Source organism: Trichomycterus rosablanca, chromosome 22, assembly GCF_030014385.1.
Source record: "Trichomycterus rosablanca isolate fTriRos1 chromosome 22, fTriRos1.hap1, whole genome shotgun sequence".
In the NCBI taxonomy this organism is placed as follows: domain Eukaryota; kingdom Metazoa; phylum Chordata; class Actinopteri; order Siluriformes; family Trichomycteridae; genus Trichomycterus; species Trichomycterus rosablanca.
The window spans coordinates 16,636,936-16,663,203 of NC_086009.1; the positions used below are offsets into that span (position 1 = coordinate 16,636,936).

Here is a 26,268-nt window from a genome sequence, read left to right on the forward strand (position 1 = left end):
ACATTAATAAATAAAGATATTTAAATTATTTAAAAGAGAAACTCAATTTAAAAAATATTATTTTTCTTTGGTATTTAAACTTTTAAAATAAATAAAAAAATAGATGTTGTTGCCCTTAATGATTTTATTCATTATTTTAAAACCAAGGCACCCTCAACTTAGAAAACGGACACAGAAAAACCTGTTCATTTAGGAACATCATGACAAATTTCAAGCTAAATGAAGCATAGGATGCACATAATGTTTTTGTGATATTACAACATGTTTTCCATTAATAGGTAAAATATGACATTTTTAAAGAAAATAGTTAGAATAAATATAATTATTATCATTGGACATGGAATGTACCCCAAATTATAGAATGACTCCTATACAGTATTGTCATTATGTAGTTTGCTGGTTAGCACTACCAAAGGTCTGAATGCTGGGTAGTTTCAACACCCTTAAGTGTTTCAATTTCCAACTACATTAATTAGATTCTGTGTAAACTAAAAAATGTTCACAAGTGTTATTTAAATATCAAAGCTAACACACACCAACAAACGTCACACTCTATACTGCCGCTTTAACTCTGAATGGGCTACAAAGCGGCACAATCTGGCAACCCTGAGTTGAGCAGTAGCGGTAGGCTACAGTAGCTTGCAGTGCGGTGTAGTGTAGTGTGTAGCGCTTTGGATAAACATACAAGGTGCAGCTACATTTAAACAGTCCAAACAATTTAATTTACTACCCAGATCACACAGTGAGATGGTCGGGCGGTGACTATATCCAGGGGGATTAAAGGTAAGACTTGTACACTGAATGTTTTAGGTTGTTTTTGGCTGTTTGAATGCGAGCGTGTCCCATACGGAGACCGTCAGTGCTGATCCCCGTTTATTACAGTAAACCTGGGCGGTGTTAGTGAGTAATGATGCTGGGCTTTAATAGCGGGCACTGTAGGTAGAGATCACAGTGTGTGTGTGTGTTTGGGTTTAAACTGCTATAAAATCGTATCTGATCTGTAGAGCATGGTCAGTTTAGGCCTAGCATGAACGACCTCCATCCTGCATTCTGTATCCAGGTTTGAAAGGCGGATAGGATGAGAACAGATACCTTGGTTGCAGCTGCAGGAGTGGAATTACAATTAATAATGTCATTATATCCTTTATCTCTTTTGTACTCTAAACACTAGATGGTATAGTTTTTTAAAGATGACTGACATGCATCATACACTTCTCATTAGTTGCTATTCAAGACAGTTATGCAGAAAAAGTCACCTGCTTTACCATGACCATTCACCCCAGTGCACTTTTGAAATGATCAGAACCCATGTCCTGAGGTTGTCTGATATCATTTGGCAGGTTTTAATGAATTGCACAGGACAGTGTTAGCCTAGTAGGTAAGGCTGTGGGCTGTCAACTGATAAGGTTGAAAGTTCGAATCCCATGTGGCCATGCAGCCACTGTTGGGCCCTTGAGTAAGGCCCTTAACCCTCTCTGCTTCAGGGGCGGTGTACAATGTCTGACCCTGTGCTCTGACCCCAGCTTCCAAACAAGCTGTGATATGTGAAGAATGAATTTTGTTGTACTGTACACCTGTATATGTGTAATAAAGACATTCTATTGTATTCTAATTATTTAGAACGTTGTGCATCTACTGAATCTATACTGTAATTTTTTTTTAACATGGACAAGAACTCTGACATGTTCCTCTGTGCTAAGAAAATATTTAAAAACCTGGCTATAATAAAAAGCATACACCTATAAACAAATTTATTATACCTCACACAAATACAAATTACTTTAGGCTACACAAGATTGAATATGTTGTATTCTAAATGTGTTACTATTTAATTCTTAACGTAAAAGCAGCTAAATTGTGACCCTTGCCACAACGGCACTATAGCATCTGTAGGGCATCTACTACACACAGAAGGTCAGTATGTTAATTTATAATAAAGCAAGTTCAGCTGGACTAACATATTTCAGACACTTGCGCAGCTTTAAATTTACTCAAACATGAAAGATGTTAGATGGAGAAAACAGTTTTTGGAATAATTTGCCGATAAGTGTATTAGTTGATGTATATTGATGTTTAGAATCTTCTTAGTAACTATGGATGTTAATTAAACACACAGGAGTAAATGAAAAAGTAATTGTTTAATAAATGCTGTTAATTTCATGTACAAAAGCTTTGTTTCATTCATTATTATTATTTTTTTTTAATTATAAACTGAGCTACAGATCTCTCACACAAAATCTCATTCATTCATTAAGTATTTTTAATTATAACCTCAGCTACAGATCTCTCACATATCAGCACAAATAAGAGAGAAATCCGATGCTGTGTCGAAATCTGACTCGGCAAAAATTCAACACCCTCAGCGCAGCAACATGTTGCTTAAAAGGGATGCTCTGCCAAATTTTGCACACCTGTGGTAATGCGCATCCCCTCTCTGGAGAGAGCAATACATCAGTACTTCAACTTTGCACACGTGGATACATAGTCACTCTCCTTAAGGACCAAATGTTTTGATTACAGTGGTCGAAGAAAAAGACCAAAATGAAAAATGTGTTTTCCAATCATTCAGTAACATGAAGAAAAAAAATGAAAAATTAATGAACTTTCAAAATAGCCATGACAAACGCAATATGGCCAGTGTTTGTGGACACTGTTCCCAATTATAATTTTCAGGTGTTTTAGATCCATTTATACATCTGTATAAATGATATGAACTTAATTATCCAAAGTAAATGTCTACAACTTTGTTGGCCTTTGCTGCTCCAGCATGTGTGTGGAGGACCTCCAGTGGCCTGCACAGGGCCCTAACGTCAACCCAGTTTACTGCTTTTGGAATGAATTAGAACATTAATTCACAGGTCATGTCTTTACGTTCACGTTTTCACTCCAAAATTTTTTAGTATGGGCTGTTTAACATGCTCATGGTTGGGTGTCTACATACCTTTGACCATATATTGTATATCCTTTTAACAGGTGCAGAAAAACTTCTCAGTGTTTTGTAGCTTGTTGTGTCTATAAAGTTCCGCTTTTTCTGTTCACCAGCTGACTTTAGGACTTTTTGCCTCTTTTTTGAGAATCACCTGATTTTTCTTCCCCATCCTATGACTTGTGGTTGGTATTTACTACATAATAACAAGGATTTACAGCACACTGTAGCGCTATTACTATTTAACTACAAGTACGTAGCAACACGTCCTGGTAAAGTTGTTTTCTAACTTCAAAAAGTCAGCAGGCCACTGTCTGTCACGAGGATGCTAATGCTTCTTACATCACACATTATCTGTCAGCAGCCAGTAGTGGTCATGTTTGACAATAGCTGGTGACTTTTCTGTGCCCATATATAATAGAGCTGGTTTGACTTTGCTTATTAGAATGAGCCGTCACAAGATTTACAACTGATGAGTATGTAGAGAGATCACTAGGTTTCAGACAGACCCCATGATGGATCCTTTTATCTTTTAAACTATGCAAGCAATTTCAGTGGAGGAATCTTTGGACCACAGTTCATGTTTAAATCTTAAGAAGTCAGCTGTGTTACTTCATGTTATATTACAGATCTTTCTAAGATCCCACCATGACGCCACATATATTTATTGACTGAGATACTACCTCGGTCAATAAAGTTGAAGATAATCATTAGCTTAGTAAACTGATCTGAGTTGCAGTACAGAGAGCATTCAGTGTCGATTAGCTTTTCTTAGTCGCTCAGTGGAGGAAACGCAGAGGCTAAGCTAATCAGGACAGATAAACAAAACAGAGGAAGAGCAGATGGAAGTCAGCATTTGATTAAAGATGGTGATTTTGCCTAAATCCGGTCAAATACGCTTACACTTTTGATAAGAGGAAGTTTGTCACATGCAAAAATCGCTGTCTGAGGCTGGAGATAAAAAGGACAATCGAGTGTTAATGCTACATCATGTATTGCATTTTAATTTTGGAGGCATTTGGGGGGGCATTTGTGCTAATGGTTTTAATGGCTGACATTACACTCTTTGTGAACTTTACATGTTCAGGTATGAGTGTATTTGCATCTGCAAACTTTAAAATGTTTGTTCAAGGAGTGACTGCATATGCATTCCAGATTGACCTACTGTTAGTACAGGATCAGAGACCTGGCACAAAGACCAAGTTCCAAAGACCACATTATCACCATCTCAAATATTGTTTACTTCAGAATTGTATTTTTTACTCTCATTTTTACCAAATCTAGACTTAATGCTAAAGCATAAAACATCTGAATGTGTGGTTCTGTTAGTTTTTATTGTAGCATAATCAAGTAATATTGGTAAGATTTGAACCTGAACAGTTAATGCAGGACTTCTGCAACACCCTGTTCATGCAGGAACTTTGCATGCTGTTCTATAATCCCCACTTTTGCTTTGCTTGTCTTTCTCAGAGGATGGGAGCAGTATTCAGGGATCGGAGATGTCATTCGGTCGACTCCTGCGCCGTGCTTCATCCAAAGCCTCTGACCTCTTGACCTTTAATGTAGGGTCGGTAGGGTCACGCCCTCTGCAGGACGGAGAGATCATTTTCTCCAAAAACAACGTGTGCGTGCACCCAGCCGAGCCCCTGCCCGGCCTGCCCGAGCATCACCCAGGTACTGGTACTTCGTGAGATCAGGAAAACCCTTTCTCAGAAGCTGCATGAACCCTAACCCCCTCCAAATAACTGGAATCTTGCCTTTATTGGTTTAGGCTTTATTGGTTTTTGTGGGTTTGTTAATGATATGAATGTTGACTGAGTTTATAGTGATTAAACAGTCTTGGAATATAAATGATTTTTGCAACTGTTTATTTACTGTCAGTAAATGATTGAAGAACTTTGAATTGGAAGAAGTGTTTTAAAGGGTTTTTTGATATATTTGTGCATTTTCTAAGAATATCTCTTGACTTTTTTGCACACTATTGTGTTCTGGGTTTGATTTTGATGGATAGACTTGCCATTTACCTAGAATACTCTGAATAGTGTTCAGGTGCTTCTAGTTTGCTTTAATAATTCTGATGATGTGTCTGGAACTAAACTGGAGAACTTGTTCCTGAGCCCACACTACACGATTTCTGCCTGATTTTCATTCGCCGACAGGTCGCAGTTAGATGTGCCAGCTTGGAGGCAAATCTGCGTTCGCCTCTCACCCCTTATTCGCTACGTGCTACGTGTGAACTGTTCAACGACTGGATCTATCAGATATCTACTTAATATTGGTTGGTGACTCAAAATCCTCAAGTGTGAAAAGTGTTGCGATCAGGTTGTGACTGGCAGTGAGTGTGAAGTCGAGCTACAGCCAATGAGAACACAATATACAGAATGAGGGAAAACCCGGGGGAGAAGGTCTAAATGTGTGGGGCAGGGGCATATATATATAATTCTATTCCGGCATGTTCCGTTGACTGTATCTATGCCCGACTCTACAGGATACCTGTGTGTCCACCTGGAGAAGGATGAGACCCTGGGCTCCACGCTCATCCTCACCTGGGTGCCGAACTCACGCATCCAGAGGCAGGATGAAGAGGCCCTGCGTTACATCACCCCCGAGAGCTCGCCCGTGCGACGCAACCCTCGGCGCAGACGTGCCCGTCCGGCACAGACTCGCCCCCCGCCACCCGCACCAGAGGAGGACGAGGATGAAGAGGAGGCACAGGAGGCAGCCCTGCAGAATCAGGAGGAGGGCGACGAGGGGTCGTGTGAGCTGTCCGCCGATGAGGTGAGCCGCGACAGCACGCTGGGCTCCGACTCGGACACCTTCTCTTCGCCGTTCTGTCTGTCGCCTGTTAGCGAGGCCCTGGCCGAGAGTACCAGCTCTGTCTTCCTGGACAGTGAGAGCAGGTGAGCAGAGTGAATTGACTTTACTTCATTATGTAGCCCTATGGACCATGTTATATATTTGTATGTACACTGTGGCTAATGGTATGTGGATGCCCCTTTATATTATTGTGTTCAGGTGTTTTACATTTACATTTTTGGCATTTAGCAGACACCTTTATCTAAAGTGACTTACATTTCAGTTCCAGTAGACAGTCTGAGCAATTGAGGGTTAAGTGCTTTGCTCAAGGGCCCAACAGCAGCAACCTGACAACCATTGAGCTTGAACCAGCGACCTTCTGATTACTAGTCCAGTAACTTAAGCACTAGGCTATGGCTTATAGTAGTTATAGGGTTATAGTAGTCTGTTTTCTGTGTGCTGGAGCAGGTCAGGACAGCAGTGCACACAGTAACAGTAGCTGTACAGCACTTATTCATAATTCATGGCAGCTCAGCAGGGTTCGTGTTACTCAGCATGTTGGTGCTATATTACATTTCTGACATGCTCTGGACCGTAATGTACACGCTGCACTGACCTCCTGTCTGCACCGTTTATTATCCTGTATGTGGTGAGAATATACTGTCCTTGTGATATTAAATTGCATTTACATTTAAGGCATTCTTTAAATTCAAAGTGACTTGGACTGAATAATGAATGCAACTATGACTGAATACATTTAAAGCAACTGAGGATTATGCCTAGTTCACACTTCACAATTTTTGCCCTGATTTTCGCTCAGCGACTGGTCGGCGCTAGATTTGCCGGCTCGGGAGCAACTCGGCGTTCGCTCGGTGATCGAAACTCAGCTCTCAATCTCTGTGTGAAGATTTCTAGAGATTTCTAGCATGTCAGATATCTGAATCTGAGTTGCCCGACTGGCAATAAGTGCCATGTCAAACAGCCAATGAGAACGGGGAAGATACGGGATGAGGGGAAAAGGTGGGACAGGGGCATAATATAGTTTATATCAGAATACATTGGCACACACACGCTTTACAGTGTTTCTGACTTGATCGTTCTCTACAAAACATAACACCAACATTGCATTGCAACAAAATTATTATTAACTCGCTACTTGTTGATATGCATTTTTGGTCGTGTTTGTTTTCGTGACAAAACGTAGTTTGGGAGAGCAGAGAAGCTCGCCTGCGATTCCAGTTGGTGATAGATGGTGTAGTGTGAAACTCTCTATCGCCGATCAGTCGTGTAGTGTGAAATATACACCGACTTGAAAGAGCCCCGATTACTACACGAGATCCAGTCGTGTAGTGTGAACTGTACAGCGACATGACGACTCGGAAAGTCATGTAGTGTGAACTTGGCATTAAGGGCCTTGCTCAGGGGGCCAACAGTGGCAGCCTGGTGATGTTGTGGTTTGAACCAGCAACATTATACTAGTCCAGTACCTTGACCGCCGAGCTATGAGCTGTGGTTCGAGCTATCGTTTGAGTAAAAACTTTAAAAAAAGCTTAAAACTACTTGAATAAACTTTGACCAAAATACGAAGTTCACGTGCTTTAATGTTGTTTCATGTAGCACGTGGTTAAGCGAACATGAGACGCACCACCGCTTTACCAACAGATCACGCTAGAACACTGACAAAATGTGGAACTGAACCGTTGGTGCCATCTAGCGGTTAAGCAGCGGAATGACACGTGCTACCTGGACTCGTCTTTACTTATAAACAACTTAGCTTTGCGTTATTGCTCCTCTTTCTTTTACTCAGTATTAAAAACATTACCTGTAAACGTTTTATCTCTCTTAATATAAAATAAAGAAGGTACCAACAATGTTTATCATGGCACAGATGAATGTTATTTATCTCATGGTCTATCTCATAAACATGAATGTTGTTTATCTCATTGTTTATCTCATGGTCTATCTCAAGAATGTTGTTTATCTCATGGTCTATCTCAAGAATGTTGTTTATCTCATGGTCTTAAGTTTTTTGGGCACTTTAATGAACTAATCAATTAACACCAAACATATCAACATTTATAGTGCAAATATTTCTGTTCTGGTGCAAAATGTTCTATAGTGAACATGTTTTGGAAAAAAAAGGCTTATTTAATTTTAAAATAGTCGCTTAATTTAAAAACATTAAATGTCTAAACCAAAATGCTGTAGAAAGCTTTTTATTTCTGACGCAGTATTTGCAGAATTCACAAAAAAGTGCTGTTTAGTAGATATATGCAGCAAAAGTGTATTAAATAGTAAAAATAAAATTAGTGAAACCCTTATTTGTATGGCAGTTGTAGCCTAGTGGTTAAGGTACTGGACTAGTAATCAAACAGGTCACTGGTTCAAGCCCCACTACTGCCAGGTTGTCACTGTTGGACCTTTGAGCAAGGCCCTTAACCCTCAATTGCTTAGACAGTATGCTGTGACAGCACTGTAAGTCACTTTGGATAAAAGCATCTGCTCAATGCTGAAAATGTAAATGTAATTTTACTCTTACTGTACTTAATTTGACCATTTTTTGAAAATTTTTTAATAGAAATTGATTGAGTCTACTGACATTACTCAAAAGATGTTTGTACAAACAAGCAATACAATCTTTCTGATAAACCAGGGACTAAAAATCTGGGATTCACCTTTTTTTGTATAATAATATTTACAGAATGCATAGAAATACAAGTTTTATTTGGTTGAGATGCTCAATTATGCAATTCATAACCTTGTAAAAAATTATACACAGTTTGCATTTATTTACAATATTAACAGATTGTATACAAAAACTGATCCATTTTAAATTCTATCCACACGTGGGACAGACATCATGACACATGCCACCTTATTTAGGTACTATTGTATGGGGTTTTTGGTTTGTAATGCCTTTAATCGTCCACATGAGGGCGACATAAATGAAAAGATGGATTTTCCAGGTCAGGATTATTTGCACATCCTCCACTAAGCTGAGGTGATAAACTGCTGGATGTTTTGGCAGACTCAGCTCTCTGCTCCAGTGAGACCCTACAGCAGGATTCACTCTGTTTTTTCACTCAGATATTCCAACAGCCAGTGACTCATGAGTCCAGGGCTGCTTTCCAGTTCTATCTTAACACACCCTTGTTGACTTTCCATTACAATTATCCTTAGGGGAATCCCAACATATGATGATACTTGTTCCAAAACCTTCACCTCAAGCACCTTGTTTGAGGACCTTTTGTGTGATGGAGTCAGAGAAGTTCTTAAGCTTGGTTGTGATTACATACAGGTTTTGAAATGGGAGTAAAATAATGGATTAACATGAATTCATTTCAGTGTAAACAAAAATACACTATTTATGTTTTATATAATAATGTTTTGTGTATTATATCACTTAATGACCTCTTTATTAGGTGCACATACCATGTTAGCACTTATTGTAGGTGTAAATCATTTCTATTATTTTATTAGTGGACACTTTCTGATAACAAGATGTTGTCACCTTTTTTATTTATTTATTTTTGGTCAAAGCACAGCATTGATATTGAGCTGTTTAGAATTCCCAACAACACTGCTGCACCTATGCACTCATACAATAAAAACACACTACCATGTCATTACAATGTTTGTGTCACTTCAGTGCTCAGAATTGTCCACCACCCATATAACACCTGGTTATCTGGGTCCTATGACTTCCCTTTTGAATGGTAAATTGGGTTGCATCAGGAGGGGCATCCTGTGTATAACTGTGCCAAAAAAGTCAGGTTTGCTGATCAGGATGATCCCTAAATACCTAACAATTGGAATTCATGGAAGTGTAGCAAGAACAAAACCACTATCTCCAAATAAATATTAAGGTTCTTTAGACATGGTGAGATACCAAAAATGTTTGGGAAATGGGCACTTTGCTGTGTATGATAATTTTTTGTCTATCATAGTTTTTCTGAGGATAATATAAGTCCATAAGCTGAAGCTGAGACGTAATTGGCTTATGCAGCAGAACAAAAGCAAACTCTCATCCAAGTCGAATCGAAGGTTTTGAAGGTCCTGCCTCGGGTTCAATAGCGTTAATGTGGCGAGAACTGAAGCGAGCACTTAATGCCTGAACTCAATACGGTAGCGGCGTGTCTGATTAAAAGCGCTTGTGCAGAGAACAGACGCTTCAAATCCCTCCACAAACCATGTGAAAGACTAATATCGAATTATAGAAAGTGTTTTGTTGCAGTCATTGCTGCTAAAAGTGGTGCGACGGGTTATTAAGTTACACGGCCAAATATCTGAGGGTGGGGTGGACCTTCCCTAAATATGGTATATGGCCAAAAGTATTTGGACACCTCACTATCCCATTTCAAAATATAATGAAGCTGGGGTCAGAGCGCAGGGTCAGCCATTGTACGGCGCCCCTGGTGCAGGGAGGGTTAAGGGCCTTGCTCAAAAGCCCAATAGTGGCAGCATGGCAGAGTTGGGATTCGAACTTTCAACCTTCTGATTGATAGCCCAAAGCTCTACCCACTAGGCTACCACTGTCCTCCCAAAAACAAATGGTATTAAAACATAGTGTCATCTATGTGATCTTTTCAGCTATAATAAGAGCCTGTATTATGAGAAGGCTTCTCACAAGAATTTGAATTACGTCTATGGGAATTTGTGTCCTTTTAGTCAAATGGTTGGCGCAACTGGATAATTGCTGTAGACCTCTATCAGGCCATTTGGCGAATGTCTGCATCAGACAAAATTGGCCTCCAGTCTGCTGGGTGGGAAAGACCGGACTAAGGGGTGGAGTTATAAACGCTATGTAAGGACCTTGGTTACCCAGGGCTCCTGTACAGAAAGTGGAGGAGCGCAGAGATCAGGGCGTGGCTCTCAGTACGTGAAGCCAATTGCATGTGCAAATCCACCGAAGTATGGGTAAATAAAAAGGGATTGGTGGACTGTGCACACGTCGGAGTGTGTGTCGGGCTAATATACACCCTCTTTGGATGCCATCGGGGTCCCCAGCAGCGGATTGGCTATGCTAAATTTGGAGAAAAAGGATGGAAAAAGCATAAAAATAAAAGTTTATTCCAAAGGTGTTTACTGGAGTTAAGGTCCAATAAGGTCCAATAGGAGGGTTCTTTAAACCAAGCTCTCCTTAATGTCTTTATGGACCTTGCTTTGTGCACAGGGATAGTTATACTGTAACAGGAAAGGGCCTTCCTTAAACTGTTGCTGCTAAACCAGAGGCATGTAATTGCATCCCTGCAGCCTTTATATTATTATATAATAATAATTAATCACAAAAATTATTCTAGCAATTGCTGTGGCTAAAACACGTGAATTTGATAATGGGTCAATCCCCCCCCTCCATCTCTCTCTGAATAATTGTATTGTTGGATCATCTGTCTCCCTGGCCTTTGATTGGCCTCTCTCTTCCTCTGGCTGTATTGCTGGGCTTAGTGTCAGATCTGAGGATTAAAGAAATGAGGAATGTCCCAGCTTCCCGAACCCTCTGGAAGCGGCTCTGTATTTAATGGACGGCATTAAAAGAGCTGGAAACTGGAAACATGTCACTTGGAATCCTTTACTGTGTGTGTGTGTGTGTGTGTGTGTGTGTGTGTGTGTGTGTGTGTGGAATTATTAGAGGCTGGGAAGTAAAAGTAAGGTTCAATGAAAGTGAAACAGCAGAGCTTGTGTAAAAACAGACGTCCGAGCCTAGTGTCATTATACCAGCCTGTAATTAAAGCCGTGTTTTTGTACTTGCGATGTTTATGCGATGTCTTAATTCCGAGTCTGTGACTCTTCGTACTCGTAACCTCGGGAGACTGATGGGCTTGAGATTTGAAGCTGCGTGCGATGGAAGGTACCGTCCCTCCGAGAGCCTTCGTTTCAGCGGGGAGCTCGGAGACCGTGGACGGCTTGCCTGTTGACATCCAGGAATCTGGATTCAGAAGGACGGGGACTGGATTCGATCAGCCGTGGGGATGTTGATGTTGCCAGCAAAACAATCAGTGATGGACTGCATTAAACAAACCATATGATGACAGGAAAATAACTGGAATTGGTACAGAACACAAGTTAAGATGTGACCATGACGATTGAGTGGAAATAGTGATGTCATAGCTTTAAACTAGTATACGTTTACATTTACAATGTGACTTACATTACATGGGACAGTGGTAACCTAGTGGGTAGAGCTTTGGGCTATCAACCATATGGTTGAGAGTTCAAATCCCAGCTATGTCATGCAACCACTGATGGTCCCTTGAGCAAGGCCTTTAATCCCTTTGGCTCCAGGGGCTGACACTGCACCCTGACCCCATATATACTGATGAGGCATAACATTATGACCACCTTCCTAATATTGTCTTAGTCCTCCTTTTGCTTGCAAAACGGCCCTGACCCGTCGAGGCATGGACTCCACTAGACCCTTGAAGGTGTGCTGTGGTATCTGGAACCAAGATGTTAGCAGCAGATGCTTTAACTCCTGTGAGCTGCAAGGTGCAAGCAATTAAGGGTTAAGGGCCAACTTAATGGTAATGGTGCTTGAACCAACAACCTTCTGATCACTAGTCCACTATCTTAACCTATCTTAATTGCTTTATTTTTACTGGCTCTGGTTCCAAAAGTCAATTTTTCTATTTATTTTTTTTTTTCTCAAAACCCAACAAGAAAAAGACAATTAAGGGTTCAATACACTATATGAACAAAAGTATTTGGACACCTTCTAAATTTTGAATTTATGTGTTTCAGCCACAAAAATTTCTAAATAAATCAGAAAAAACCTTCAGAAAATGTATTATGTTATTATATTCTACTATTGTGTTATTAATTATTATTGTAATATATATATAATAGATTACTAATAATATTCTAGTACTATACTAGTACTACAGAGAGTCACACATGCCATCGACCAGCCAGCAGAGGTCGTAATAGCAGCAGTCATAAAGAATCTCCTCCGGCAAAACACTCCTAAAAAACGAGATTCAAACCTGTGAGTTCGAGGTGTTAGCTCTGGTGTGCTAGTGTGTTTTTATCTATTTACACCTCTAAGTAATGACTGTAATACACTATGGCTCTGTGTACAGTGTTTCAGTTTGTGCTCCAAATCTCCCCCTAAACACTGCCCACATTATACCCCGGCCTACCAATCAGGTCCCGTGTCACAGACGTGTCTGGAGGTGCATTTGGCCTGTTTGACATGCTCGGTTAGACAGAGCGAGGGGTCCCGCGGCTCGGGTTACGGCTCTGGGAAAAATAAGCAGGCTGTGAGAGATGGCAGGAGAGGCACAGACGACAGGGGAAACTAGTTGGCAGACGGGCTGATTTGTGTCTCATAGTAACTTCCCCACATTCTTCTAATTCTTTGTCTCCTCCACACACACACACACACACACACACACTTTGCAGGCCCCATGTGTCTTACTGCAGACCCAGCTGTGGAACAGATTAATCTCTACTGTATTAAGATTTTACATTTCAATTGTAGCCCTAAACCTCCCCATATTTAAGGTACACTACATGACCACTACCCCCGTTTGGTGAGTAGGGTCTGGAGAAACCCCAATGGCCTGCACGGAGCCCTGACATCATTATTAGTACTTGTGGACACTTGTATAGCTGCAATAAGGGGGCCACTTGTATAATAATGATTATGGTTTGGAAATGGGGTGTCCATCTACCTCTCTAAATAGGTGTCCACTTGTTTTTGACCATGTAGTGTATCTAAACACTTAAATGCAGCGTAAATTGGTTCACTTTTGGTGGAAAAAAATAAATAGGCATTTTATGTCATTAATCAGCTTATTAAACTGACAGAATCATGCTGACTGCTCTTAAGGTGGAATGGAAAGTAGAATATGAGCTAACATTGTAAAATCAGTCTTTTGCCTAAAAAGATCTTAACCAAATTAAACCAATAAAAATGATTAACTGTCTAGTCTTTAGACAGATATTAGAGCTTTTCCTGGCAGCATTAATGCTGTTATTATAACTCAATAAGCTAGTTTTGCTGTTATAATGTGACATGATGCAACAATTTTAAATCATTTCTGTAAAAAATAACATTATGCAGTGTTTAACATGCAGCCAGACTCTGTACTGGCATAAAACGTCTTCATAATTCATGATTTAAACAGGAAAAGTGCATAACTTACTTACTTTTAAAAAAACCTGCCACATGCTTACTGAAGATGAGTCTCAAATCAGCTCTCAGATCACTCTAAATTTAAATAAGGCTTTAGCTAATAAATAAATGTAAATGATTTTGTTAACCGACAGTATAGGGGTGGCTTAACAGCCTAGACAATGGGAGGTGGACTCCTCAGTGCGCTCTAAGTGCTGGTCCCATGCCTGGAGAAAAAATAAAGAGGGTTGCATCAGGAAGGGCAGTGAAGTGTTCTGTCCTCTTGCTTATTTCAACTAATTCACAAGTATGTGATTACTGTCTCTCTTTCAGAGAAATGTGTGACGAGTCCATGACCCACTCGGCCAGCTCCGCGTCCAGCCTGGACAGCCACGCCCTCTCGGAAAGCAGCCAGTCGCAGGGTGGACGATGGGAGGAGTATCAGAAGGTTCTGGCTCTGGAGCAGCTGTGTGGGGTGTTCAGGGTGGACCTGGGTCACATGAGGTCACTGCGTCTCTTCTTCAGGTGGGATTATATAGAGACGCGACCGCACCACTAAACAGTCCCTCATTAAGTAAGTAGAGTTGGCGGAGTGGTTGCCATAGCAACAAAGTTTTGGGAAGACTAGGTTCAGTCCTGTCAGTCCATCCATGAGGAGTTTTTGTGTCTGTCAGGGTTTCTTCAGAATGCTCTGGTTTACTAGCACCCCCAAGAACATTCATGTCCAGGGTGTATTCCTGTCCTGTGCCCAGTGTTTGTGGCTGGCACAAGATCCAGTAATGAATATAAGACCCTCTATGAATATAGAATTAATGTTGGTGATTAGTATTTTACAGACAGTCCCTTACAGAATGTGTACAAGGGTTCTTTACATTCTTTACTAATTGATTCATAGCGACCCAGTTGGGTTCAGTGCCAGCCAGAAATACAGGGCACAAGGTGGGTATACACTCTAGACAGGGTGCCAATCATATACTTTTCTACTTTACAATTTATGCCGTTTTATCATGGGTCAGTTGGGTGAAGCCCACCTGTGTGGTTGCTGCGTTTGAATCATAGCAGTGCTGTCCACCCGGCCAGGCGTTTAGGCGTAATCAGCTGTGCCTGAGGGTGTGGCTCCCACACTGCCTGTTGTGCCATGATACCAACATGTTAATATTAAGCAGTAAATAATTAAAATGAATTCATTTTCTGCTTGATCTCTGTCCTCCTGAGGAATTTCAGGATTTTTACCACTGATATGATTTACCATGTTGGTCCCTGTGGATTTGTAATGCGAGAGCAAAATATTTATGTACGCAACAGCTGTGACATGCTAACGCTGGGTATGCTGGTGACACCTGCCGTCACCTTGTCAACACCTGGCTTGTGCAGTCCATATTCCATGGCTTACGACAGTCTAATGGCAATGATCACTTTTAATCACTTTAACTTAAGGCTCCACATTCCATCTTTAATTGTAGCACATTTAGCCTTTGTGCTTTTTATGGGTAAAACATGGCAGCAAGACTTGTTTTTGATAATACTGGTTCAGAGGGCTTTAAAACCTTGTCAGTCTACACTATTCCAATTCCTAATTGTGTCAGCCACCCCTGTTCGGACATTATGCAAGGTCTGTGCAGACACCCAACCGGCTGATAGCACAGCTGAAATTCAAACCCAGAAACCCAGTTTCCAGTCCTAGTGCTTAACATTAATCAGTCGACCGTGCAATGTGTCGTGTGCAGTGATGAGGCGTGCACGAGTGGTCAGCTGGTTATCGCAAGTCGAGAGAGTCAGTACAAGATCCTGCACTTCCACCACGCCGGCCTGGACAAACTGGCCGAAGTCTTTCAGCAGTGGAAGTGCTGCCGCGAGACGCAGATGAAGGACCAGGTGAGTAGATGTAACACGAACGGCGTTAAGCACGAAGCCACCTCATCGGATCTCGAACCTCTTCCGCTTTCTCGTTTGCGGCTCAGGTGACGGACGAGAAGTCGTGTATGCAGTTCTCCATCCGCAGGCCCACTCTTCCTTCCACAGAGACCCACCCCGAGGAACGGCTCTACCGCAGACTGGACGTTAATTCCTGGCTTCGCCACCTTAACCACAACGGTCAGGTGGAGGAGGAGTACAAGCTCAGGAAGGTGAGATGAGGTCATTTGAATATCCAAAATATCCAGCGATACTACAATAACAAAGCAAAGCAAGTTCGCTGGTTGAAGCCCCAAGTTTTGGGCCCTGTTACTGTACTGTAAGTCGCTTTGGATAAAAGCATCTGCTACATGCAGAAAATATAAATGAAATGAGTTTTTAATACTGGAATCAAACATTTGAAACATACAAAAATGTGAACACAAGGAAACCAGTCCTTTCCAGACAATCATAAAAGGTCAGGATCAAACCAGGTCCTTAAGACCCATGTTGCTATGTGGCACCTACTCTCAAAAAAGACTTAATTTTTTTAGAAGTCAGTCAGATTTATTATCTCAATTATATATATTACACTATCATATTACACTATCATGCTCTGTAATTATTTGTCATCACTTGACAGTTTCTAATAACCGTGTCTTAATCGACTTCATGACTTGTTGGGGCAGGTTCAGAATTAAGATCATGAGACTTAACACTCTCCAGCTTATTGTGTCTTGGCGTCGTTTTTATACCTATTTTAGACTCACACAGGTACTGTAATGAGTAGCTCTGGGCTAGTACATTAAATTTTAAATGAAATTATTCTCTTAGGTTATCTTCTTCGGGGGAATCGACCCATCTATACGCGGGGAGGTGTGGCCTTTTCTGTTACACTACTACAGCTACGACTCGACCTCAGAGGAACGCGAGGCCTGGAGGATCCAAAAACGTGCCGAATACCAAGAGATCCAGCAGAGGAGGTGGGTATGCCTACAAAAGCTCACAAACTAAACCGAATAACACTTAAACACAGCAATGGTTCCAGGTGAAGTTAAACCAAGAGAGGTTGATGGTACTTCTGGACATTGTTGACGTATGGCTGTCTGTGTGTAGTGTTAATATGCTCATGTGGTAATATCCTTTATAAAATGCAGTGCAGCTCATGGTCAGGTGACCCATTTGTCAAGCTAGCAAAACATATTGTCGAGTTCCTTTAGCATCTTGTGAGTTACATTTTTTAGAATAAATAACCCTTTATGTCATTCAGAACCTCATCTAATGAAACCTCTGATGATGCTAAAAATAAAAGAAGGATCAGTGTTATAGGTATAATGTTAGGTATTGGTACGAGTGAAGCCTGGCAACCCCAGCAGAAGGTTTATAACTGGAGACCAGTTTGTTTAATTCCTTAAAGCAGCACAAATTAATAGAAACAGCCGGTATTCCAAGAGGGTTGTGATTGTACCGACACACTTATTAAATTAAATTTATTTTTATTTTATTTAAGTTTTCCTGGTTGGTGGTAAGGACATGACTCTATTATCTGTACCTAAATCTATGATTATACCTGTACTTGTCCCACTGTTTAAAAATGGGCATGGGTTCCAACTATAACCTAAAATATCTGTAAACTGGGCCATTGGGGTCCCCAGCAGCGGATTAGTTATGCTAAATTGGGAAAAGGGGGTAAAATGCATGAAAAAAATCTGTAAACTGTATTTCTATTTTTGTTAGTATATTATTCTTGAAGCTTTTTATTATTGATAACCGTGTAAAGTAATCCAGATGGCGTATTCCCAAATACAAGTGCTCCTTCATTTAAAATGGTTTTTTTTCTGATAACCTCATTGTAAGCTGAAAATATCATGAATCAAAGACAGTACTACGGTAGCCTAACCTAAGCCTAGTCTCGTCTCGGAACAGTAATCAGTATTTTGTCAAATTTCCTAATATTTTAACATCATACATTTAATATAGTTTTGTGAATATTGGGGAAGCTTCATGATAATAACAGCAGTTTACAATAATTATTAAAACAATTATTGTTTTAAGTAAAAAAAAAATCCTGATGTGTAACCTACGTTTTAATGAAATTCTCTATATATTGTATAACAAATATCATAATAACCACACTATAACCACAACGATGCTAGTCGACAGATCGTATCTAGAGGAGCATCTGTAGTCATTTACAGACTTGGAACCACCTGACAGCACCTCTGATCGTTATGCTATACGTGTTAAAGACGTGCATTACAGAATCGTGTCGCAGGCTGTCCTAACACCCTCTGTACCCTGTGTAAATCTCAGTGGATGTGACTAACGGAGACGGTGTGGTCTGGACCGCCCCGATCAATAAACATGTGTGCTGATACGTGCAGCGGGTGAATTAATGTGTCCCTGAGGAACCGGGCATGTCATAACAGATTAAGGCATCATGTGCCCTTCAACTACATGTAAAAAAAGACTCGATTTAGGTCGGTTAATAGGGCTGGCATTATATATTTGGGGTAGGGGGGGTCAGTCGTCTACGAAACGTGTATATATGTTATCGTTTTAATTAGAGTTGGAGTAGCTGTTGTTTTTTTATATAAATATACAAATATATGAATAATCTTAGGGTTGCTAGGCTTTATTGATTAGCTTGTAATATTATGAATCCATCAATATCTGACTGAGCAGTGCTCACATTATGCATTCTGCTCCCTGATGAGGAGCACATCTGGGCTTTGCAGCTGCAGTATTGGCAGGTTGGGGCAGAAATTGAAGCATTTGAATGACCGATTGCACACCAGGCACGGCAGTGTAGCAGTGTGTGCTACACTTATTGTGTCAGCTCATTAATCATAACTTTTGGATGGAGTTGTGCCAGAATCATCTGGAAACATCAGCCAGGTTGCACATTACATATCAGCATTTTTTTATTTTTTTATTTTTTGGGACTATGATGATATCCAGGCTTTAACATGTAGAATGTAAAATGATTGCGTCCTTTATTTCAAAACCTGTCAAAATCAATGTGTCCATCCATGTGACTTGTCTGCTTTTCTTCCATCTCTTAAAACATACCAGCATAGTCGCTAATCTAAATTTCCTCAAGGTGTAAGTGTGGTGTCATGTGATTAAAATAGTGCCCCATCCAGAGTGTTTTATCTCTGCCCTGCCAGTCGTGTTTTTGGGTGGGCTCTGAACTAGGGCTGGGCGATTTTCACGATTAATTCGGTTAATCAGAATGAACGTTTTCACCCGATGTTAGAATGTGACAATCGCGATTGTTTACATACTTTATATTTTTACTAAAATACCAACATGACACGAGGCAGAAACTGACCAGACGCTCGCGGAATATAAATCAGGGAAAGTTTAATATAAAAAGGCAAAAACAGTGTACAAAACCAGGTCAGAGTCCAAAACCAGTGGATAAACTAAAACAGTAAACGGAAGACAACAAGGGTTATACACGGTAACGGTTAGATTCAGAAATAAGGAGCGCAAACACGATCGGTAAAACGAGACACAAACAAAAGAGTTTAATTAAGATTCACTGAATCGAACACCGCTGAACTGAATCAAAACTCCGGCGCGGATTGGCTGACCGGGGACATGTGACGGTCCGTGGAAACATGGGAGTTGTAGTCTATATAGTTAGAAGCAGAACGTGCCCCCTCCATCCACCCCCCAATCACAAGAGGACAAAATCAAAGCTGAGCTGAGTGATTACTTCACCCCCCCTCCCCCAGTATAGATACTGATACAGACTCACTCGGTGGTGGAAACAGCACAGCACAGACTCGTGTTTCTTTTAAGAAACCTGTAAAGAACTTTTTTTTAGTCCTTTTCCTAATGTAAGGTTTTGCTGCACATTATTAAAAAAAAAAAAAAAGAGTTGTTTGTGAGCTATTCTTATAAAGCATATAGATAATTCAGATTTCCATTTTGTTTTTAATTATTGTGATCGTTATTGTTATAAATTTTTTGATCCTTAAAAGGATAATTATAGGTGGTGGTGGTACTATTTTTGCACTTCTGCAGTCATTTTAATTTACAATGCAAAAAAAAGTAATCTGAGTCTTATTTCAATTGCATTATACAAGAACAAAAAAAATCCAAATCGTAATCGACAATCGGTTATAATTTTAAAATAATCGAGATTTTTTTTTTGGGCAAAATCGCCCAGCCCTACTCTGAACTTCCCACGATCAAGCAGTTATGAAATATTATTAAAAGAATACACACAAAGAACCATCATTTTATTACCACATTTTCATGATTGTTCGGGTGTCACAAGACCTGACATACTAAACAAACCCCGCAAAAATATAATTTATATAATATAATAAAATATAAAACATATTATGTAGAATAACACACATTAATTATGTACTTTGAAAGGAAAATGATGCACCCAGACCCAAAAATGTACATACTGTAGTCCGATTGTGTGTGTGTGTGTGTGTGTGAGTGTGTGATCTGAGAACAGTATAGCAGTGAGTAGTGTGTGAGTAGTAGTAGTTTTCTTCTCTATGATATGGTTTATAACAACATCTGTTTGTGAAATTCCCCTGTTTGTACCTACACTGTAGAAATGTCAATGTTGACAATTTTGGTCTACCAGAAACTGTCCCCAGAATGTGGGAAAATGTCACATTGCTTGTCTTTTACTTAGTGATCACTGGTTTCACAGCTTCGGTTAAAACAAAAAAAATATGAATTCATTTTCTTTTAAAGCTTCTTGGTACACAGTGCAGAATCCGGCTTGTAGTCCCCAGAATAGACGCACACAAGTGTGTGTGTAGGTGTGTGTGATTGTTCTGAGAAAAGTATAGCAGTAAGTGGTGTGACAATTTTCTTATCTTACAGATACGCTTCATAGCAGCATCCCAAATGTTACAGTGTAGAAACACCATAAAGTTGTGTGTATCTGCTGGTCCGGACAAGTTTGGTCTGCCAGAAATTGTCCCCAGAATGTGGGAAAATGTCACATTGCTTTTCTTGTATTCAGGTGTAACATGAAACATGAGTTCATTTGCTCCTAGAGCTTTTAGAAATACAGGTCCCCACAGCTCAGGATCCAGCTTGTAGTCCCCAGAATAGTTACTTACACAAGTGTGTGTGTAGGTGTGTGTGTGTGTGTGTGTGTGTGTAATTTTCCTGAGAAAAATATAGCAGTGAGCAGTGTGACTTAATCAACTATCTTATCTTATAAATACACATTACAGCAGCATCCCAATTGTTTGTGAAATTTGTCCCTACTTGTTCACAAGTACCTACATTGTAGAAATACCAGAAAAGTTGTGTGTGCTTGTCCTGACAAGTTTGGTCTACCAGAAATTGTCCCCAGAATGTGGGAAAATGTCACAGTGCTGTATTAATGCATTTTCTCTCATTTAAAGTGACCAGTTTTTTTAGAGCAAAATTCATTTGATCCTAAAGCTTCTAGAAATACAGGTCCCCACAGCGCAGGATCCAGCTTGTAATCCCAAGAATAGACTTACACACACAAGTGTGTGTGTAGGTGTGTGTGTGTAATTGTCCTGAGAAAAGTATAGCAGAGAGTGGTGGATAAGTGAGAGAGATATAAAAATCCGAGTGAGAAGGTGGGGTGAGTGCTGCCGGGGGAATAGTTTGCACAAACACTGGCTCTGAAACAGTTGTGTGAAGTTGCATCAGGTCTGGTGTTGCTTCATGCAAAACAAACAGTGTTAATTAAATCCCACCTGTTTGGTGAGCGTTCAGGCCTTTGGCTTGAAGGTTTTCCGACACCTCACCAATTGACGCTGGCAGAACGCCAAAACAGTTTATTCGTCCCTATGTGATGTTAATAAATTACAGAATGAAACAGAACAAAACAGGTTTAAGTGTTCCCGCCTGTCGACCAGAGAGCTCAGTGTAAAAATGAGTGGTTAATAGTTTAGACTTCAGTTAAACCAAAAAAGTTGATATTTATAAAAGAAAGTTATTGAGTATAAATAAATGGTAAATTAAGCTTACATTACTTATTATTTAGAAACTTTTCAGACTCTTGACATTTTGCAGACTTATTGTGTTGTAGATCTGATTTATTGTGATGTGAGCTGACATCATTTGTAAGAATTTATTTACACTTCATCACGTGGAATAATGCAGTGAAACTCTATTTGGACTTTAGTTTTTTTTACATTAGTTCTAACATTAATTAATGTTAAAACTCATATAAAATTTTACATGTTAAAACTAATGTAAAAAATGTTAAACTATGTTAAAACTAATGTACAATTTTAATGTTAAAACTAATGTAAAAATTTTTATTTTAAAACTTATGTAAAATTTTAATGTTAAAACTTATGTAACATTTGAATGTTAAACTAATGTAAAAATGTTTAATGTTAAAACTAATGTACATATGTATCAAAAATAAAACAATAATTACTTTGCTGCTAATGAAGTGGGATAATTAGTTCGAGAAATGTGTTGAATAATCTTCTCCTGTCTTTTGCTGTCTTTAGGTTGTCCATGAGTCCTGAGGAGCACAGTGAGTTCTGGAGGAAGGTTCAGTTCACGGTGGATAAGGACGTCGTGAGGACTGACAGAAGCAACATGTTCTTTAGAGGAGAGAACAACCCTAATGTGGAGATCATGAGGTTCGATACTGCAACTTTTATTAATTCATTTGATTTCTCTCTACATTGGATGGCAGTAATTCTGAAGCTTTTTGGTGAATAGATTCTTTCTCTCTCATCTCCAGACGGATTCTGTTAAACTATGCAGTCTATAACCCGGAGATGGGCTACTGCCAGGGCATGTCTGACCTGGTGGCTCCTCTGCTAACGGAGATTCAGGATGAGAGTGACACTTTCTGGTGCTTCGTGGGTTTGATGGAGAACACCATCTTCATCAGCTCCCCCAGAGACGAGGATATGGAGCAGCAGCTGGTAAACTACTTCTGCTCTTAACTTGATTGGTGGTGATGTTTGGGTTTTAATTTGTGATTGGTAGTGCAAATTCTGCCAGATTGGTAAAAAAATCCTCCTTTATGGATGCCTTCTGCATATTTCTTACACTGAATGAGTTAAAATCATTTCACTATTTGGACCTTCATTATATGTACAAAAGACACCCCTTCTATTTTTTAAAGAATTTGTTACATCTACAGCAATTGCTTACAGGTGTAATAAATCAGTTATATAAAGGAAGTTATAACATATGCAATGACTGAGACAATCAGAAAAGGGGGAAAATACTTTTTTAGACCACTGTGCGTAATTGTAAGAGTCAGCAGAAGTAAAACTCTCTCTCTCTCTCTCTCTCTCTCTCTCTCTCTCTCTCTCTCTCTCTATCTCTCTCCGTGTTCAGATGTATTTACGGGAACTGTTGCGCTTGATGCTGCCGCGGTTTCACCAGCACCTGAAACGTCTGGGTGAGGACGGCCTTCAGCTGCTCTTCTGTCATCGCTGGGTCTTGCTATGCTTCAAGCGCGAGTTCCCAGACACTGAAGCGCTGCGCATGTGGGAGGCGTGCTGGGCTCATTATCAGGTACCGCCCGCGAAACCCTGTGTCCTGATATAGACATTGTAATCAAATGGTATTGAAATAGTGACCTCTATTTAGCTGTAACAACCACTCTTCTGAAAGGCTTTTAATAAGACTGGCTGAATGGCTGTATGTCTGTGGGAATTTGTGCCCATTCAGTCAAAAGAGTATTTGTATGACTCGGCACTGATGTTGGTATTAGGGACGATTGCTAACAGATGTGACAAATCAATTATATAAAGAAAATGATATGCTTATGGCTTTGCGGCAACAGTTTAGGGAAGGCTCTTTCCTGTTCCAGCATGACTGTACCCCGTTGCGCAAAGTGAACTGGATCCAGCGCCCAGCCGTACAAATGCTCTTTTGACTGAATAGGCACAAATTCCCACAGACATACAGATATTCAAAGTCTTGTGAGAAGCCTTCTCAGATGAGTGGCTGCTGGTATAGCTAAATAGAGCTAACTATTTTAACACCACTGGGTTTTGAAATGGGACGTCCAAAAAGCTCATTGATCATGTAAGTACGAGTGATGAGACGTCTGTCGATAAGCATATGGGTGTCTGAGAGCATCACTGTTAGTTTCGCAGCCATCACAGCTGAACCGCTAATGAAGATGAGATGCTAATTGTTAGTGTAACGCAGAATAGCATTAGCATATATTGACATAATAATAATCAGGTGGCGCCAGAGAGCGAGCACTTCGTCTCCCGCACTCGTACGTTTCGATTGGAGCTCTGTGTTTGTTTAATGTACTTTAATGAGTGTGCGTGTGTGTTTGTGTGTGTTTCAGACGGACTACTTTCATCTCTTTCTCTGCGTGGCTATCATCGTGCTCTATGGTGACGATGTCACAGAGCAACAGCTAGAAACAGATCAGATGCTGCTACACTTTAGTAACCTCTCCATGCACATGAACGGAGAACTGGTGCTTAGAAAGGTACTGTCTACAAAATTCTGCATTTGGCCTGCTGTTATGTGAATTAATGGAGGTGATGCTGACCAGTGTTAATGTCTCAATACTTGTCCGATTCTGACCGCATGCTTTATTGTTTTTAACTGATTCTATTAGCAAATCATCACCTATAAATACACTAGCGCTCTCATTTTTGTCCTTTTCCCAGGCGCGGAGTCTACTTTATCAATTCCGCCTGCTTCCCAGGATCCCTTGCAGTCTGCACGACCTGTGCAAGCTGTGCGGGCCCGGGATGTGGGACAGCCGCTACATCCCGACCATAGAATGTTCCGGAGAGCATCCGGACTCGCAGGGTTGCCCCTACGGAGGCACGGGCGGCCCACATCATGAACTCTCGCTCGGCCAGACCGACGAGAGAAAGCGAGGCTCCAAAAGACACGACATCTTTAACTTTCGCAAGCAGTCCTGACTCCAGCTCGACTGTGTTTGAGTGATCCGGAGGTATCATCAGGTACAAGGATGAACTGTGCGTAGGGATTAAAGGGATACGTAAAGTCCAGTTTGATATGAATCACTGCCTAATCCAAAAACCTGTATTTAAAATGACACTGTAGCCATATCAGCAGTTAAAGGAAGGATTTTTTTTTCACACAAGTGGACATGACTTGATGATCCATTTATTGAATGAAGGGATTTATTATGAAGGAACTGGCAACTAGTAAAAATGCACATAAGTACAGGAAAACAAAATGTGATCCATAATTCACTAATAACTTTTTAAATGCAATCAAAGAGTAGGAATGTCTGCAAATCACAAAGACAAATCACAAAGTATTTCTTTATTTTTTTTTATACTGTATGCATGTGCGTTAGCATTCATATGTGTGTTGTGTGTAAGGGAACTATAGCAAGTGAATTAAATATATTGTTGAATACTGCTACAGTAATAAAACTCAATACAGCCTTATCAATCTGTACTGTCACATGTTTACATGGGCCAAACTTTACATGGGTAACTCGATAAAATTAAACTATATTTTTTGTCTTAGTTTAACACTGAATCTAGTAACACACACACACTTAACTACTCAGAATGTTTATTGGTCAATCTCCAATTACTAGTCGCTGGACTAGTAATCAAAAGGTCACTGGTTCAAGCCCCACCACTTCCAGGTTGCTACTGTTGGGCTCTTAAGCAAGACCCTCAATTGCTCAGACTGTATACTGTCATAGTACTGCAACTCGCTTTGGATAGAAGCATCTGCTAAATGCCAAAAAAGTAAATAAAAGCCTCAGTTGATGTTTCGGTTCATTCCAAAGACGTTCAGTAGGGTTCTGTTTCTGTCTACCAAGCTTAGGTTAGATAGTAGTAATCCATGTATTATTGTAGTAGTAAACCAAAGTATTATAATGATTAAGAACCCCAATCAGCTAATAAAAAAACAAGGTACCGGTCCAGTCCTTTATACTAGCCGAGTGAATGAACAGTATATGTGACGCCTCGTGTTAAATTCACGACCGTGGCAGAAGGCCTTAATCCTTCTCATAATGCCTTTCAACACCACAGGGGAGACAAGAGCTCCAGTCTGAACCCAAGTGGGACTTTGTCTATAATTGCTTAATCTGGAGACGTTAAGCCGCTAGATGGAAGGAAGAGAGCTCGGCTATTGGCTTGTTCCTCCTAGATAGCAGAGTTAGTGGGCTGAAGATGGCCCATGACTTAAAGATTCCCCAGAGCCCATTTCGGAGCAGACAGGAGAGCAGCAAGCCGCAAATTGCTGTTAAAAGGTAACATTATTCTGCGGGAGCCCGGCGCGGTCTCTCCGCGTGCTTTGTAAATGCAGTGCATTACACACCCTTTTTTAACCATTAGGCGTTTGGCCTGCTTTCTCAAATATCCAGTGATCAATGGGAGATGGGCAAGGTAGTGAAGATGTACAAATGGCTTGGAAATCATTGAAAGATCAAATTGAGATCATATGCACTAAAGCAAAAGTGTATGACCAACCTAGTTTAGGCGGTAATGTCACATCCAGTGTGGAATGCTGGGTAAAATTAAACAATACAATGTGTAATACAAGTACACTGCCAATGTTTGTCTACAAAGTGTGA

The 26,268-nt window shown here is 40.3% G+C and overlaps 1 protein-coding gene across 1 annotated transcript; it reads left to right on the top strand.

Annotated features, from left to right (window-relative positions):
* The first annotated feature begins 711 nt into the window (after window positions 1-711).
* tbc1d16 (TBC1 domain family, member 16) lies at window positions 712-25,123 on the top strand. The gene is made up of 12 exons (XM_063018786.1): window positions 712-783; window positions 4,397-4,600; window positions 5,415-5,826; window positions 14,169-14,360; window positions 15,563-15,710; window positions 15,797-15,961; window positions 16,563-16,711; window positions 22,217-22,351; window positions 22,456-22,642; window positions 23,064-23,243; window positions 24,034-24,180; window positions 24,365-25,123. Exons 2-12 carry the CDS (start codon window positions 4,426-4,428, stop codon window positions 24,623-24,625), a joined length of 2,151 nt encoding a protein of 716 aa, XP_062874856.1. The 5' UTR covers window positions 712-783; window positions 4,397-4,425; the 3' UTR covers window positions 24,626-25,123.
* Window positions 25,124-26,268: the final 1,145 nt, after the last annotated feature.

Excerpts from the sequence above, each read along its gene's own strand:
- tbc1d16 (XM_063018786.1), top strand. The coding sequence starts at position 4,426 with ATGTCATTCGGTCGACTCCTGCGCCGTGCTTCATCCAAAGCCTCTGAC. Across the intron at positions 5,827-14,168 it reads TTCCTGGACAGTGAGAGCAG|AGAAATGTGTGACGAGTCCA; the intron begins GTGAGCAGAGTG and ends TCTCTCTTTCAG. Across the intron at positions 24,181-24,364 it reads GAGAACTGGTGCTTAGAAAG|GCGCGGAGTCTACTTTATCA; the intron begins GTACTGTCTACA and ends TCCTTTTCCCAG.